Raw genomic sequence first — 16,339 nt, forward strand, 5'->3', positions numbered from 1 at the left:
GGTGATTTACATTCCTAACAGTAACTGTGAGAGGAACCTTGGAGTCTTAGCAGACAATCACTTAAACATGAGTCAGCAGTGTGCGGCGGCAACCAAAAAAGCCAATACAACCCTTGGTTGTATGAACAGAAGCATAGAATCAAATCACTTGAAGTGTCAGTACCAGTTATAAAGCCTTAGTAAGACCACACCTGGAATACTGCTTCCAGTTTTGGTCCCATTACAAAACAGATGTTGAGACTTTGGAAAAAGTGCAAAGAAGAGCAACTAAGAAGATCGAAGGTCTGGAGACTAAAGCATATGAAGGATTTGGGATTGATTAGTCTAGAAAAAATGACTAGAAAGGGACATGACAGCAGTATTCCAGTATTTGAGAGGCTGCCACAAAGAGGAGGGTGTCAATTTATTTTCCAAAATACCAGAAGGCAGGACAAGAAACAATGGATGGAAACTAATGACGGAATGAAGCAACCTGGAATTAAGGACGAACTGCCAAACAGTGAGGACAATTAACCAGTGGAACAATTCACCTTCAGAAGTTGTGGGTGATACATCACTGGAGGTTTTAAAGAAGGGACTGGACAGCAGTTGTCTGAAATGGTGTAGGGTCTCCTGCTTGACCAGAGGGCTGGACTAGAAGACCTCCAAAGTCCCTTCCAGCTCATTTTATCCTAAGTTATACTGCAGGACACAGGATGGCAGGCATGCTCGATAAGCACACCAGAAATAGTAAAAAAAGGCTTCTATGCTCAGATGGTGGTTTCAGGAATCGAAGCTGAGGGCTGCAGATAGGTTTAAATTAAGCTGAGGATGCCAAGTAATTGGAATATTTGGTTTTTTAAAAAAAACAGTTCTCCATCCTCTCCAATGAAAGAAAGGCACAATTTGGAGTTGGCACTCAGACCAGGACCTGTCCTGGCACGTAGTGTGAAGGGTTTAAAAAAATGCCTCTGGGCATATGCAAAGTACAGCTGCCTCTGCCTTGAGCAAATAAGAATAAGAAGGGGTGAGACGGAGGAAGGCCAGAATCATTTCCCTAAATCAGAGTTTTAATTGAGCGAGGCTGCCAAATCGGCGCACCGGGGCTCAACTCCGTCGTAACCATGACAACCAAGCCTACCTTTTTCTCTCTCCCCCCCCCACTCCCTTCTTTCCCCTCCCACCTTTTTAACCCTCGCCCCGCCCTCGCGCCTTCGACTCCGGTGGGCGGGGCCGCGTCCTCGGCGGGCTGGAGCTGAAGCTGGGCGCTCCCTGGCAGGAAGGAGCGGGGCGCGATGGAGCCGGGGTCGCTCTTGCTGGAGGCGGCGAACTGGAGCACCATCGCGGCGTGCCTGGTGCTCAAGTTGCCCCAGGGAGCCGCCTTGGTGGCCGCCAGGTCCGCCCGAGGAGTCAGCCTGGAAAGTTTATTGCTGGAGCTCGGCGGGTAAGGAAGGACTTCTCCGCCAAGTTGCCCGGCGGCGGCAACCTCCGCGCTCTTCTTCTCCCGCCTGCCCGGTCTTTGGGCTTCTTTTCCCGGTGTCCACGGAGGAGTTGAGACCTCCGGGTCGGCTCTTCTTCCCCTGCGAGTCCCTAACCCGTTTGGAGGCTGCGGCGGTGGCGGCTGTTTGTTGCTGGGCGGCGACGCCAAAGAAAGGGGCTCTTCTGAACCAAAGGAGAATAGAATCATAGAGTGGGAAGGGACCTTAGAGGTCTTCTAGTCCAACCCCCCGCTTAGGCAAGAAACCCTACACCACTATAGGAAACCCTATACAACTCCCAGCCCGAGTCAGCTTCGGGTGCGGATATATAACCACGGGTGGAGTGGGGTGTCGGAGAGAGGTTGGCGACTTCTGGCCGCGGTTTTGTTTTGGAAAAGGAGGACCTGGGACCCGAGGGGTTTTCTGAGACTCCCCGGGAACCTCATCTGGCCGCTTTTCCCGCTTCCACCTTGGGCCGCTTTGCCTCTGATTTTCCTTCTTCCCCACAGGAATTGGGCCTCCTTTCCGGGCTTCACTTCAAGCCAAAACTGCCCTTCCCTTTTTTCCTCTGGGCTTTCTCGAGTTTTTTGGCTTCCTCCTTAAACGAGTGGGTTGTAGGCCTCTAAAGGGGAGGAGATGCTGGCAAAATAACCCTTGGGTTGGAAAAGAAAACAAAAACAAAAGCCAAGGAACAAAAAGTTGCAGCTGCTGCAACCAAGACTGTTTAGCTCCCAGTTGCCTCCCTGAAAAGGAAGCGCATATAGAGCAGTGGTCGCCAACCGGTGGGCCCAGGACCGCTGGTGGTCTGCAAGAAAATTTTGGTAGTCCACAGAGAAATGTCCACTTCCCGCAAAGCAATTAATCCAGGCTGCATGGGACACACATGGCTGCGCCGCCCACATGGCCTGCCCACCCTCTGGCTCCCACCCTTCAGCCGAATGCAAATCTTATATTGAGTAGAGGCATGCAAGCTAGAACTGAAAGATAAGACCAGTGGTGGGGGAGGGAAATTGGCCCCGGGGTGGCTTGCTGACGTTGAGAAGAAAGTTGGTCCCATATTCCAGAGCTGCAGTAGTCACAGGACTGGCCCTTTGGTCATCCTAGAGCAGCTCCTCCAGTCCATGGCAGGCCGGTGCCCCTGGGTGGAGGAGCAGCTGATCTGGGATGACCAAAGGGCCAGTCCTGTGACTACTGCAGCTCTAGAATATGGGACCGACTTTCCCACCACCGTCAGCAAGCCACCGTCAGTCAAAATTCATATTAGTGGTCTGCTGGATTTAAAATTGGGAGTTTGGTGGTCCCTCAGGTCCAAAAGGTTGGCGACCCCGATCTAGAGTGAGCCTAAAACTGGACTCCAGATTCAATCCCAAGCCCTTTACCAGTTCATAAAATATTGGCAGCCCTTGATTTATGACCGCAGTTCAGCCCAACATTCCTGTGGCTAAGTTAAAACATTTGTTGAGTGGATTATGCCCCATTTTACAACTTCACCACAGTTGTTAAATGAGTCACTGCAGGTGTTAGGCGAGTAACACGGTTAAGTGAGTTGCTTCCCCGTTGACTATAAGAAGGCCACACAAGGTGATCATATGACCCTGGGACACTGCAATGGTCGTGTGAAAAATGGTCATAAGTTAACTTTTTCAGTGCTGTTGAAACTTTGAACGGTCACTAAACGAACTGTTGTAAGTCGAGGGCTATCTGTAAATACAGTAAAAGATAATATTAGTGCCATGGAACATCTCATGACTGCATTTCCCTTACCATGCCAAGTAACGTTTTCCTATCTCAGATACTTGAGGTTCCAGGCCGAACCACTGTGAGTCCCCACATTGAAGTTCTTAGGAAAACCTTTTACTTTTCTTTAGAAGTGGACTTCTGCAACTTTTTCTTCAGCTGTGCTATCTTTCTCCCTTTCTCTGGGCTGAGTAAGGTGGTTTTTCAGACTGTTTATCAGGACAACCATTAAGTCTGGGATGGTATAGGTAGGGTTGGACTAGAAGATCTCCAAGATCCCATCCAGCTCTGCTATTCTCTAAGCTGCATGCTCTGAAACCCACAGTAAGAAGACAAAGCATGGGGAATCTAAAGATATAAATCAGAGGTCTCCAAACTTGGCAACTTTAAGACTTGTGGATAGCATAGCTGGCTGGGGGATTCTGGGAGTTGAAGTCCACAAGTCTTAACGTTGTCAAGTTTGGGGACCCCTGCTTTAAATAGTAATATCTTACTTGGTTGTTGCACTTCATGAATAGTTGTGCTGAAGCTTCCCTCATGGAATGAAGAATGACATTTTATTGGGCTGATAAGTGAGAGTTTTGTAATTCTTAACTGTCTTGTTACCCTTTATCAATGCCTATCTACAAAAAAGCAAAGTGCGTTCTTGAGGCAGATAGTTGTGGTGAGATATCCCTTTCATTAAAAATGAGTTTTATTCTGTCTTCTTTGTTCTTTGTAGTTTTATAACAATATCATTACAAGCTTGTGAGTCAGTGACTCTGCGGGACTGGCATTTAAGCCTCTCCAAAAGGAAAGAAAGCCAAATTGAGCTGACCGCTGTCACAGAAAGTCAGAGAAGCTTTTAACTTTTTTGTTATGCCATTTAGTTTGAGGAGAGATTTGAGTCCTTATATTCTGATTTGAACAAACATCATTAAACAACCTAGTCAAACTCTGATCTCTTCCTTTGCCGACTCAGCCACTGTCCTCCTTTTTTAATCTCCAAATGGTTGGCAAATTAGCTTCGTTTCCCTCGCCTGTGCCTGCCAGATACTTCTCCCATCATTCTCAGCCTTATCATTGACCTTGTTAGTTGAAAATTCTGTACATCCTGGAGATTCTGGGTTGGAATATACGGAGCTACTACTTTTTGTGTGCAGATGACACTTTTGCCTTGTCCTTAGTGCTCTATGACGTCTCTACTCTTGGCTTCCATTACTTAGCATTGATATCTGCAGTAGAAAAACTTACATATAGGTAGTCCTCAACATACGACCATAATGAAGTCTGCCCATTATGGACCTATGTTGTGAAGGGGCTCATCACATGACCGACCTGATTTTATGACCTTTTATTACACCAACTGTTAAGCAAACTCACCGTTTGTTGTGGACATTTTTGCCAAAAGCAAGAAGTGAACATTGGTTTTCAGCAAAAAAAAAACATAAAAATTGGTCACATGATTGCAGGATACTACATATAGCCATAAATGCAGGAAAGTTATGTGGTTGAGATACGTATATTGAGATGCAAAGCAGACAAGATTTTAGGTCCAGTCCAGGGGTGGGATCCAACAGGGTTAACTACCAGTTTGGTGATTTATGAGGTTCGGTGATTTACGATGTGCTTCCCTGCACGCTGCCCACCTGTAGTCATCCTCAGCATGCTGTATGCAGAGAAGCAGCCTTTGAAAAAACACCTTTTTCCTGCTTTTTTAACTGCAGCTGTGCCTCCCATGGCAGCTGAAGTTGAAAAAGCAGGAAATAAAGATCAGGTAAGAGCCCGGGCAGGTGGGTGGGCAAAAACATCAGCAGACATAGAACCGGTTCTATGTCTGCTGCTCTTCAGAGCTACCATTTCTACAGAGGTGGACAGAACTGGTAGAAACCCACCCCTGGTCCAGTCTGAGCAGAGGTATTCTTACTCGTAGAAAGAGCCACTTCTGGTCTCACATAGGAACTCTGCAGTTCATGAAAGCATGCATTTTGATAAAAGGTGATGATTCTGTAAGGTGAACTCAAACAGGTATTTTACCGAATCCATGTCAGGTATTGTGCAGCTTCTTTAGGCAAGGCAAGCGTGCTTCGCAAGATACAAAATACTTTCTCCTGCTTCAGAACCAAGTTCCGCATACCTCTGTTATGTGGTATTGAAACCAAGATTGGCACAAAATAGCATTTCTTCCTTTATATGGGACAGCTTTCTTTTGGGAGTCTACTCCTCTGGCATGTTTTGTGGGAATTGAACACCCAGCATTCTAGATCATATCAAAACAGTGAAGTTTGAGGAAGAGGTTCTACTAGAATTAACATAGAATGGGGTCCAGACAGATGACGATTCCAGTATTTGGCTTTGAAAAGCTTCTAGGACAGAGATGTATTCTGTATTTACTAGCATTAAAATGGGCAGGAGATCTCTCTTGAGAGACCAGTGCTGCAAAAAAGAACATGTTTATGCTTTATTTTCAATATTTGCTGAGTTGACACAAGTGTTCCCTTGTAAAAGCTGTATTCCTAGGGCAGGCTGTACTTACTTACATGCATGTGAGGAAAGGCTCTGAGACTGTTTTCACAAGATCAAAAAATACCGTATCCCAAAGCTGCATATATTTTTAAGTGCATTTGAACTTACTGCTAATCCCAGTCCAGGAAAGAGAAAAAAATACCAGCACAAAGTTTACTACAGTTTTTAACAGGAAACCAGGCCTTCTTGCTATTTATGAACTAATCCCATGTATAAACCTGCAGAGGTTTGAATTTTTCTCCAAGTGTTTTGTATTAAAAGTACAGCTTCGTTCCAAACATGGCACTAGACCAAACATGTGAAATCCAGCTTTCTTCCCCTTCTTGGTTCCTATTGTTTCCTGTTATCATGTCATAATATCACAGTTGGTAAAAATCACAATTGGCAGAATTAACCTTCTAATTAAATTTTAGCAGCAAATCAGGTTAAGATTCCAGGTGCTATAAATGCTGTGTCCCTGGCTTTTATTTGACTGCTTCCTTTTCTATCTCCTGCCTTGTTTTGAATGTTGAATGCTTTTAATATTTATGATTTTAATTGCAAGCAACTCAGAGTCGCTGTTCAGAGTGAGGTAAGGTGGTATATAAACTGAATAAATGCAATGCAGTACAATACAATACAATACAATACAATACAATACAATAATACAATACAATACAATACAATACAATACTAATACTATACTATACTATACTATACTATACTATACTATACTATACTATACTATACTATACTATACTATACTATACTATACTATACTATACTTCTTCTTTGGCTACCCTGGGAAGATCACATTCTGGCTTGGTGCCTTGGTTTGGAGATGCCTTTTAACTCAATTGGTTTGGTCTGAATATTGCAATAAATTGTTTAAAAATTGAGAAGTTATTTGGTATGAAGTTAGGCCCATGGAAGAAGAGAAAGAATAATAAAGCTTGCTCTCAGATGACTGGGCTGGTTATGTCTTGGCCCCATTGATTGAAGTTATGTTTTCTTTTCCAGTTTCCTTGTTTGCCTGAGATATATGAGTTACTACCATTATCCTCAGCTAACATATATAGAGTATCCCCTCATGATTGTGCAAGGTAGGATTGGTTCCTCATTTATTATTCCACCATTCTTTTATTTTTCTCAGTCATGTAGTAATGAACTTTGTTTTGTTTTCTTTCAGATATTATTCTTTGCCTGCTTGTTCTGCATTTCAATGGCAAAATGAAGCATGCTTTGCCTTACACAGTCATGTATCCTTCACTTATGGATTTGTTCTTTTCCATTTATATCACATTTCCGGCCATTGTTCTTCCATCCCATATTTAGAATGAGGAGCCAGATTATTGGGGGCAATATGCTGACTCTGCAAACCGCTTAGAGGGAGCTGTATATAAGTGCTATTTCTATGAAGTGGTATATAAGTACTACAGTGGAACCTTGGGTCGCAACCATAATCCATTCCAGGACTATGGTCGCAACCCGACTGGTCATGACCAACTGCGCATGTGTGGATGGAGTGCGCATGCACGGAAGGGGAAATAGCCTCTGCAAGGAAATATGCCGCGGCCGGGTTTGTTCGCCACCCAATCTTTTAACTGTGTCCCGATTCAAAAATCAGGTGGATTTTTTGGTCAGAACTAGATTTGGTCGCAAACAGGAGCGTTTGCGACCTGAGGTTCCATTGTATTTCTATTATGCAGCTCTGCATCCTGCTCCTGGGAAATGATGTAGCTGCTTTAAAGAGTTGCGGACAAATCCTACACTCATGCCCCTACTTATTGTGAAAGACCTGAATCCAAAACACTACAGCCCCATTGCACACATTTTGCAGAGATGGACCTATGCTGGTCACAGAATGAATAAGCTTGAAATTCTCAGCTTTCATTTCACACTCCAGATCCAGATCCAGATCCAGAAAGTTCTAACTTTCAGACCACTTGAATAGCCATTTCCAACTAGGAAACAAACTATTGTGCAATGGTTCTTGTGATACTTGGGAAATGTCTTTATGATCTCATACATCCTAACTGCAAAATGAAAAAAAGTTTCATTTTGGAATCCAATAAATACAAATTTCCTATAAAGGCATGACCCCAAGTAAGTTATGAAAAATATCACATATATATTCACCTATACAAGCTGAGCTTCCAAAGCTGCCTTTAGAAGTTTTGGACTCCGAAATCTACCAGTCCCAGCCTGAATATCCAACAGTTAACAAGGATAACAGATTTTGTAGCCCAACAGCCTGGCAGAGCCACTTCTATCCCTGAATTAAAAGCAGGCCCACTCTGCTACACTTGAAAATTTCTCACAAAGCCCTTCTACTCCACTAAAAAAACTTCAATTGCCAATGAAGCACATTAATTCCACTAGAAAATGTTTGGGTGAAATCCTGAACATGTGAACATCTAATAAGACACATGGAGGAAGGCTTAATTTTACCGACTTTGGAAGGATGGAAGGTTGAATCAACCTTGAGCCTGTCAGGATCAAACTCCTGACAGTGGGCAGAGTCAGCCTGCAATGCTGCATTCTGACCACTGCGCTTGGGATTCTGGGGAAAGATGCCGCTGAGGCAAATGCAGACGTTTCATTTGTGTCCTCTGAAACCATTTCCTAATCTCTTTCTTAACTGCTTCACAGTCCTCATTTGTAGTACATACTTGGGTCTGCTAACCTACAGAGAGCTTTCTTGGGGACCCCGAGGGCATGCAGTTTGACTGAACATCCACAAGTAAAAGCCATTTGTTAATTAATAATTCTAGACTTATTCGTTCAGTCATCTGATGAATAATGGATGTGGATGTGAAGATTAAAGATGATAGAAACCAACCAAAAGGATTGCAGATAAAGAAAGGAGAAGAGCACAATAAAGTGACTGCATCAGTTAAAATCAGATTATGCCACTGACCTACCCAACATCCTTTTCACTTTCATTATGTAATAATAATATGTATCTTCACCTGAAATATTAGATTTGTGGCAGGATGGTATGCTGTAACTCTGCAAGAATGGATATTGGACTTGAGTATGGTAAGGAGTTGAAAGAACGCACTTCTATAATTTGTCATTCTAGATGTTGCAGTATGTAATGGGAAACCACCACAAAATGTGTGGGACAGGAACTTCATGGAAATGAAGAGTCAGAAGCTCATTGCTTGTCTTCTCTTCTCCTTGGCTTGAATTAAGATGCATCATCACTTAGCGATGTGGCACAGCTCTTGAAACTGAGTTCCTCTACATTTTGTGTTGATTGGAAAGATGTTGCTCTTTATGGATTTCTGCAGGAAGGCAAAGAGGAGAGCAAGTGACATCAGGTGGCTGGTTTAGGACCCAGTATGTGCTGGGCTTACAATTAGCTTGCTACTTCAAGCTCAGGAGGCCAAAATAAGGAGAGGGTCTAATTGTTTCCTTCAGTAATTTTGGTATTTCGTTAAAGGTTAAGAGTGTTTCATTAAAGTTTAAAGTTCTGTGGGTACACTGGGCCACCTCGAAACACTTTAATATCTGCTTGCTTTGTTGTAAAGCCAGGCAGGTCCAAGTAGTCTAAAAACATGGACATTTGGAAACCATAAGATGAATAAGTTAGGATAGAAACTGTATCCGAAAATTCAAGTTTGTCTAGTTTGTAGCTGTTGGGAAGAAATAAATATGTTAACTTGAAAGGATCGCCTGACCTTGGGAGTGAGCATGAGCCAAGGGGATGAGGAATGCAAAATGGTGAGGATGGGAATTTTTTTTCCCTGAACTGAGAGGGGAATTCTTTAAAAAAATAAAACCATGTCAAGTTTTTTTTTATTTTTTTTTATTATGTATCTAAAGTTGCCACCAGTTTTTGTCAGTTGTAGCTCTAATGGTGATTGGCATGCTTCAAGTTCTCTGTCCCTGGGGCACTAAAGCACTAGCCTGCATCAGCTCATTAATCTTGGCAAAGTTCCTGGCTGACTAAATGGTGGCCTACACCAATGTAGTCTAGCCCACTGTTTGCCAACCAGTGGGCCGGGGAGCACTGGTGGTCCATGAGAAAAATATGGTAGTCTCAAGAGAAATGGCACCCCCAAAGCAATTAATCCAGGCTGTGCAGGAACACAAGGCTGTGCCACCCATATGGCCCGTGGGAACACAAGGCTTGCATCACTTGCATTGGAAACAACACGTGAGGAGAGTGGGGGGGAAGGGTGGAGAGGAGAACTTGCCCCACGTGCCTTGCCTGGCCACCAGGCTGCTTCTTTCTACATTTTTCTTCTGCTTTTGGCTGCACACAAGTAAAGCAGCCAAAGACTTTCTCTTCCCCAAACTCCGTCAGAAATGAGTCTTTGGGACCCTGCAAGGCATCCTGTTCCAAGAGGCTGCCCTGGCGTGACAAGTCTCACAAAGACTCATATTTAGCGGAGTTTGGAAGAGAGAGAGAAAGACTTCTGCTGCTTCTGCTGCTTTCCTTGCATGAAGCCAAAAGTCCCCCCCGAGAATGGAGCTGGAGACAGTATCCTGCGATCCCAAATAAAGAATGATCAATTGAAAGGAATATGGGATGGGGAATTTTCCTGCAGACTTTTTTTTTGGGGGGGGGGGGTCCGGTCTCTGGTCCGCAGGATTTAAAATTATGAGTTTGATGGTCCCTGGGGTCCAAAAGGTTGGTGACCCCTGGTCTAGCCCTTAGTTTGGACTCCCTGGTATCATCACAAGTCCATATATCCTGACTTCCTATCAGTGCCCCCCCCCCCTTTTTTTTAAGTTAGGTCTAAAATGTGTCTCTAGGTATTAACTGAGAATCGGTTGTTTTCCATTTCTACAGTATTTACTGGTTCTGCCATCAGAGGCAAGTTCCTAGAAAGGAGCTGCAGTTTGCTGTGGGATTCTGTTTTTGAACTACTGACAGTAGCTGTTTTTTAATTGTCTTGTGAGTTGTATTATGTATGTCACCTTGGAAGAGCCTCCAATTAAACAGGATCTACAATAACACATATTTGTTGAACCATGATTTTTTAACTAAGCTATGGCAGTGGATTGTACACTAGTCTAAAGTCAAACCAATCTCAATATGACTTAACATAACTTGCAAAGGGATCATTTAATGCATTAGTGCAGATCCAAGCATTAAATGTCATCTTCACTAGCTGCCAGCAGATTTGTTGGATCTGAAGCTGAATCTGCCCTTTGGGTCCTGGGACATGAAATCTTTTTTGAATAGGCAGCATCTGTCTTTCAGTTTCTGCTCACCAAAAAAAGAATCGAGCAATGGACACTTCCCGCTTTTCAACGTGATCTTTGCTTTAACAGTCGCATTCCTTTTCTTCCCTCTCTGCAGAACTTGAGCACAGTGGTCAGTGCAGCAAGTAAACTTGCTCAGCTCCGGTGTCTTTGGCAGACTAGAGATTCTGAACAAGTGAGTGCCACAACTTGGGGATTAGCCATATACACCTGTGCAGGTAAGAGATAGCTATTCTACCAACATGTTTGAGGTATTTCTCAGTATAGGTTTTTTTTTTTTTTACCCCTTCGGTGTCCAATTCTCAGAGACTACCTGAAGTTTTTTTTCAGAAGTGGTTTGCCATTGCCTCTGAAAGAAAGTGGCTGGCTCAACGTCACCCAGTTGGCTTTGTGCCTCAACTAGGACTAAAACTCCTGATATTCTGTGTGTAGACTGATGCATTAACCACTACACTAAAGAGTATGAAATTTAACATTATTGGAAGACTTTTATGAGCTACTGTTAAATGCAGTTTGTTGAAATAAGGTTTTAAGTCCTACAAAAATTGCTGAGAAAATGAAAACAAGTTCCTGAAAGATACTGTTCTTTGTTAAAAGATAATCTTTTGGGAGAAACATGTGAGTGCATGTCAGAAGAAAAAAAATTGGAAGATTTCAGGCTGATGCGTGACAAGATTTCTCTACCAAGCATGATAATTGTTCTGCATATCTTATTTGCCAGGATTGAAAGAGAATGGAAGTGAGTTATTAGTAAAACGGGAAAGTCATTTATTTAAAATCTGCTAACTTTCATTCTCTCTCTCTTTCTCCCAATTAAAGCAAGAATATTTACAACATTAATGACTACAAAGGATTCTACAGGTAATGTTACTTTATTATTGTGACTCTTTTAGCAGGGATTTTAAACATACTCTACAGAAAAACTGCAAGTATAGAGGAAGATAGAGATAACACTGGATGCAAGAACTGTTAGTCGTCAACAGTACCTCAGCTAAGTGGGTGCCTAAGGAAAAAGACTCAAAATAACCCTGCTTTGATCTTCTATGGGACAAGAGTTTTTTTCAGATTCTGTTATGCTCTGTAACAAAATATCAGGACAGGTAGTCCAAGGTTAAAAACCACTTGTTCAGTGGCGCTGAAGGAGAGGTAGTTTCAGCCCTCCCAGCACCCCCACATTCACCTGATCTCTACCTGGGCACTTGGCAGTTGGCTCACTCTAACAGCAACTGTAGCATCGCGGAGCCACAGGATTGTCATTTGCAGCCTTCCCTGCTAACGTCCCACAAGCAAAGTCAATGGAGAAGCCAGCAGGCCTACTGACCAGCGTTTGCAACTGATTTTCACACTGGTTGCTGGGAGCCAGCAGGAAATGTATGTGGACCTGTGGACCTCTCTTTCAAGGACAGCAGTGGGGACCGCCAAGATTGTCATTGGTCTCATCGCTTTGCGGACTACTTGTAGTCCGTGCAGGTTCTGTCTCCTGACCTGGCCTTCTTTGCAGGATGCTTCTACAAATAGGCAAATTTGCTAAGGCATTGCCTCTGGATGCCCATAGTTCCTATATGTCCTTACTGGCTATGGAAGACAAGAGAAGAATAACTAGGGAAGAGCTCTCATTAGAAGAAAAGGCTACATACAAATTTACAAATTAACAAGAGTTGGAAGGGACCTTGTAGGTCATCTAGTCCAACCCCCTGCCCAAGCAGGAAACCCTACACCATCTCTGACAAATGGCAGTCCAGTCTCTTCTTGAGAGCCTCCAGTGATGAAGCTCCCACAACTTCTGAAGGCAACTTCTGTTCCACTGGTTGATTGCTCTCACTGTCAGACAGAATAAACAAACGTTCTCATTCACAAGTCACAAATCAAAGGAAGGTTTAAAGCAAGGAATCCTTGACTGCAAATCTTGGTCATGTTTGAGCAATTGAAACAGGCAGTGAGGGGTATGGGGGAACACACTCCTTCCCCTTCATCATTCAGTCATCTGCTGCCCTTCATTCATTGGAAAATCAATGGAGGACCCTGCTGGGTTTGCACAGTGTTCTGTAAAACCTGGGAGGTTCCTTCAAGGAATGAAGGAAGATTCAACCCCAGCCTATTGTCCTTCATAGACATCTCATCCTCCAAAGCTTTGCCTCCCCTGTGCAGATTTAATTACGTGTGTTCAAATGCACACAAATATTGTATATTTTCTGGGAGGACAGGCTTTGAAGTTTATTATTAACCCTTTCTATTTTGAAAACAACAAAAAAGTAATTCTGTCTCATCAAGGCAGAAAGAATTTCTTTCCCTGTATGTGCTGAGATGATGATATAGCTTTATGAGAGCTGACTTTAAATACTGTGATTGTGAGGGATTCCGTATAAGTGACACAAGAATCCACCTAAGGCCTGAGGATTCCTCTTGTCTATTCTAGTCAAAGAGTGGTGGGGTAAGCAGCTGTCACAATGTCCTTATGTTCCTAATTATATAATCATTGAGAGATGTGGTTGGTTCCCCATCTGTCCTTTGAAGTGAATCGGGGCCATAAAATGGGAATCACTAGGAATCCTGGAACGTGAAGGTAGTGTAACAGAATCTTGAAAGCCTATCAGAAATTCTCTCTACTTCTACTTGTACCTAACCCAAACGCAGTCTTGTTTTGAATTTCTTATACTTTCTACTTTCCCAGGACTCAAATATCTTTCTTTGTAATGGTTGGATGTTGTTCTTCTCATTCTCTAAGTCAAATTCACATTCCCACTCCATTTATAAGGTTTGGTGTGCAGAAACTTATTTCTGGGAACAGGCATCGCCTTACTGAAGGGCTTGTTTTCCGTTTACGACTGATCTTGTGCCTTTGAAACCCAAAGTTAAGTAGGACTGAAAGTTCTTTCATTTGTGGAGCTCCAGAGGCACAAGAAAAGAATTCAATTTATTCTATAAACCACCCCAAAATGTCCCTTCTTTCAAAGGAACCCTAGAAGCTACAAATTTGGAGTTTGGAAGTAGTTGGGGCACGACGGCAATGTGATGCTTTGTATGAGGGGAAAAGTTCAGGGGTTTCTCTTCTACTAGCATAGGTATTGTGCTATTAGTTTGATTGCTATGGAAGCTATTTCCTAAGTTTAAAATTGATTTTATCTTGCTTGATTCATTTTAAGGTACGCAATTGCTAATGAGTATTCTTCCTTCCTCTTCCTAGTTCTGATCCGTTTTGTAATCATGATGGTTCTTAATATTTGGGTCATCGCTACTGTATTGGAATACCGGAAGGCTAAGAAGCAAGACTAAGATGCAAATCCGCCTCCTTTTTGAACAACTTGGACTAAAATGAGACATTCCATTAAATGAGAACTGATGTTTACATACTGAACATGTACTTGACATTCAGTGCCAACGCCTCAGATGCATTGTGATCTTTATGCTTACTGTTTGTAAAAATAATTGGCTAGATGAACGAAGTGTTTCATTTTATATGAGCAGATTGCATAACAGACTTCTCAAACGGGTTGATTTTTATTTGTTGGTTATTTCCATGGACCCTTCTAGTGTGTACACACAGCTTAGTAGGACCAACAACAGTTCAAGCCAACAGAAAAGTAATGTTTTATATTTACTGAATTGCTGGCTTTTCAGAACTGCGGTTCTGGAAACTGTTATCTGTGCTTTGTTTTGTTTTTCATTAAAGTGAAAAAAAAATTAGCCTATGAGGAAATCTTTCTTGATTTCCTCATGCTAAATGGCCCTCTAAATCTTCATCTTAAAAAGACCTGTGTATTTTATTTAGTTAAGAGTATTTCAAAACAGCTTCAGCTACAGAAAAAATATCCTTTTATTTCAGCTCCTGCACTTTAAATAGCTTAAACTTGATACTCTGTTTGGGTTTATTTATCAGTCCAGTCTATATTTTTTTGAACCAAATTTGTATCGCTACTATTTTGAGTAGCTGATAATTGTTATATTTTGATTCCAAATATAAAGAAATACATGAAACTTGAAGAACATCAATATTTCAGCAATTCTTTGAACTTGGTTTAGTGTCCCACTAGGTTTCAAGAAGTATAAATGTATCATTAGTACTTAATTCTGAAAGTTATTTCAGCAATAAAGAACAGCGGCATTTAAAAAAAATTAGTAAAGCACTTTCTCTATTCTTTGAACTAAGTATGCAGCTTTCTTCAATTAAACAATTAAGGAAATAAAGTGTTTTTGTTTAATGTTAAATGCAGTAGCTTAATTATATTTTCAAAATTTCTTTTAACTCTTTTGAATAATTGTGCATGGGAATAAAAAAAAAATGACCTGCTCTGTTGTGGGAAATTATCAGCAGAGAAATTAAGTATTTATGAGTTCAGCTTGTCCTGATGGATTTTTGACAAATCAGAGATGCAAGAGATTTTATTATGGGGGTGAGGCAAGCTACCTTTTGTTTAGCCTGGTTGGTCAGGATTTTTGTAAGGATTAAAAAAGAAAAACATCTACGTGCATTCCATCTGAGATGGCGTAAATATTAAACATTTCAAATTACAATACCATGTAAGTTAGCATCTGTTGGGATGTTTGTTCATGCACCTTTGAGTCAATGTGGACTCCTAGCAACTAGCGACTATGTGGACTAGTCCCTGCAGTTAATTGGACAAAGTTTTGTGGAAGAGGTTTGCCATTGCATCCTTTCTAGGACTGAGAGGGAGTGACTGGTCCAAGGTAACTCAGTTGCCTAAAGTGGGACTAAAATTCAGAGTCTCCTTGCTTCTCCTGGTGCCTTAACCCACTGGTCACTAGACCAAAGTGGCTATGCATTTCAATGTATGTATACAGTACATTCAGAAAGTATTTGGACCCCCTTTTGTCAATTTTGTTCTGCTGCAGCCTGATTTTACAAATGACAAAGTGACAACAATGTTAGAAATATCTGTATATTTATTAAAAAAGAAACAACTGAAATATCACATTGGCGTAAGTATTCAGGTCCTTCACTTAACACTTTGTTGAAGTACTTTGGCAGCAATTATAGCCTCGAATAGTTTGGAGTATGAGGCGACAAGCTTGGCATACCTGGATTGGGGGATTTTCTGCCATTCTTCCTTGCAAATCCTCAGAAGCTCAGCTTGGATGGTGCCCATCAGTGGACACCATTTTAGGTCCTTCAGAGAGATGTTCAATAGGATTCAAGTTGGCACTCTGGCTGGGCCACTCTAGGACAGGAGGCCCTAACCTGTGGGCTGCAGTCCACTACCAGTCCGTGGTCTGTTTGCATGAGTGGCTGACTGGTGTGTGTGTTCGCATGCATATCCACATGTGAGCATCGCAGGGGTTCACAGCCCAACTTGCGTGAGCATTGCAGGCGCTTGGGCCCCCACTTATGCAAGTGGCACAGGCGCTTGCCACCCCACTTGTGAGCATCGGGGGCGCTTGGGGCCTCATGCAAGCATTATGGGCACTCAGCCTCACAAGCAATG

The 16,339-nt window shown here is 42.5% G+C and overlaps 1 protein-coding gene across 1 annotated transcript; it reads left to right on the top strand.

Annotated features, from left to right (window-relative positions):
- Positions 1–1,204: 1,204 nt before the first annotated feature.
- Positions 1,205–15,102, top strand: SLC66A3 (solute carrier family 66 member 3). Its single transcript, XM_026695296.2, has 7 exons — positions 1,205–1,423; positions 6,699–6,781; positions 6,868–6,937; positions 8,663–8,720; positions 10,996–11,116; positions 11,718–11,759; positions 14,083–15,102. Exons 1-7 carry the CDS (start codon positions 1,275–1,277, stop codon positions 14,169–14,171), a joined length of 612 nt encoding a protein of 203 aa, XP_026551081.1. The 5' UTR covers positions 1,205–1,274; the 3' UTR covers positions 14,172–15,102.
- Positions 15,103–16,339: the final 1,237 nt, after the last annotated feature.

This window comes from Pseudonaja textilis, chromosome 1 (genome assembly GCF_049901715.1).
Source record: "Pseudonaja textilis isolate UNSWEBS1 chromosome 1, rPseTex1.2, whole genome shotgun sequence".
Lineage (NCBI taxonomy): Eukaryota > Metazoa > Chordata > Lepidosauria > Squamata > Elapidae > Pseudonaja > Pseudonaja textilis.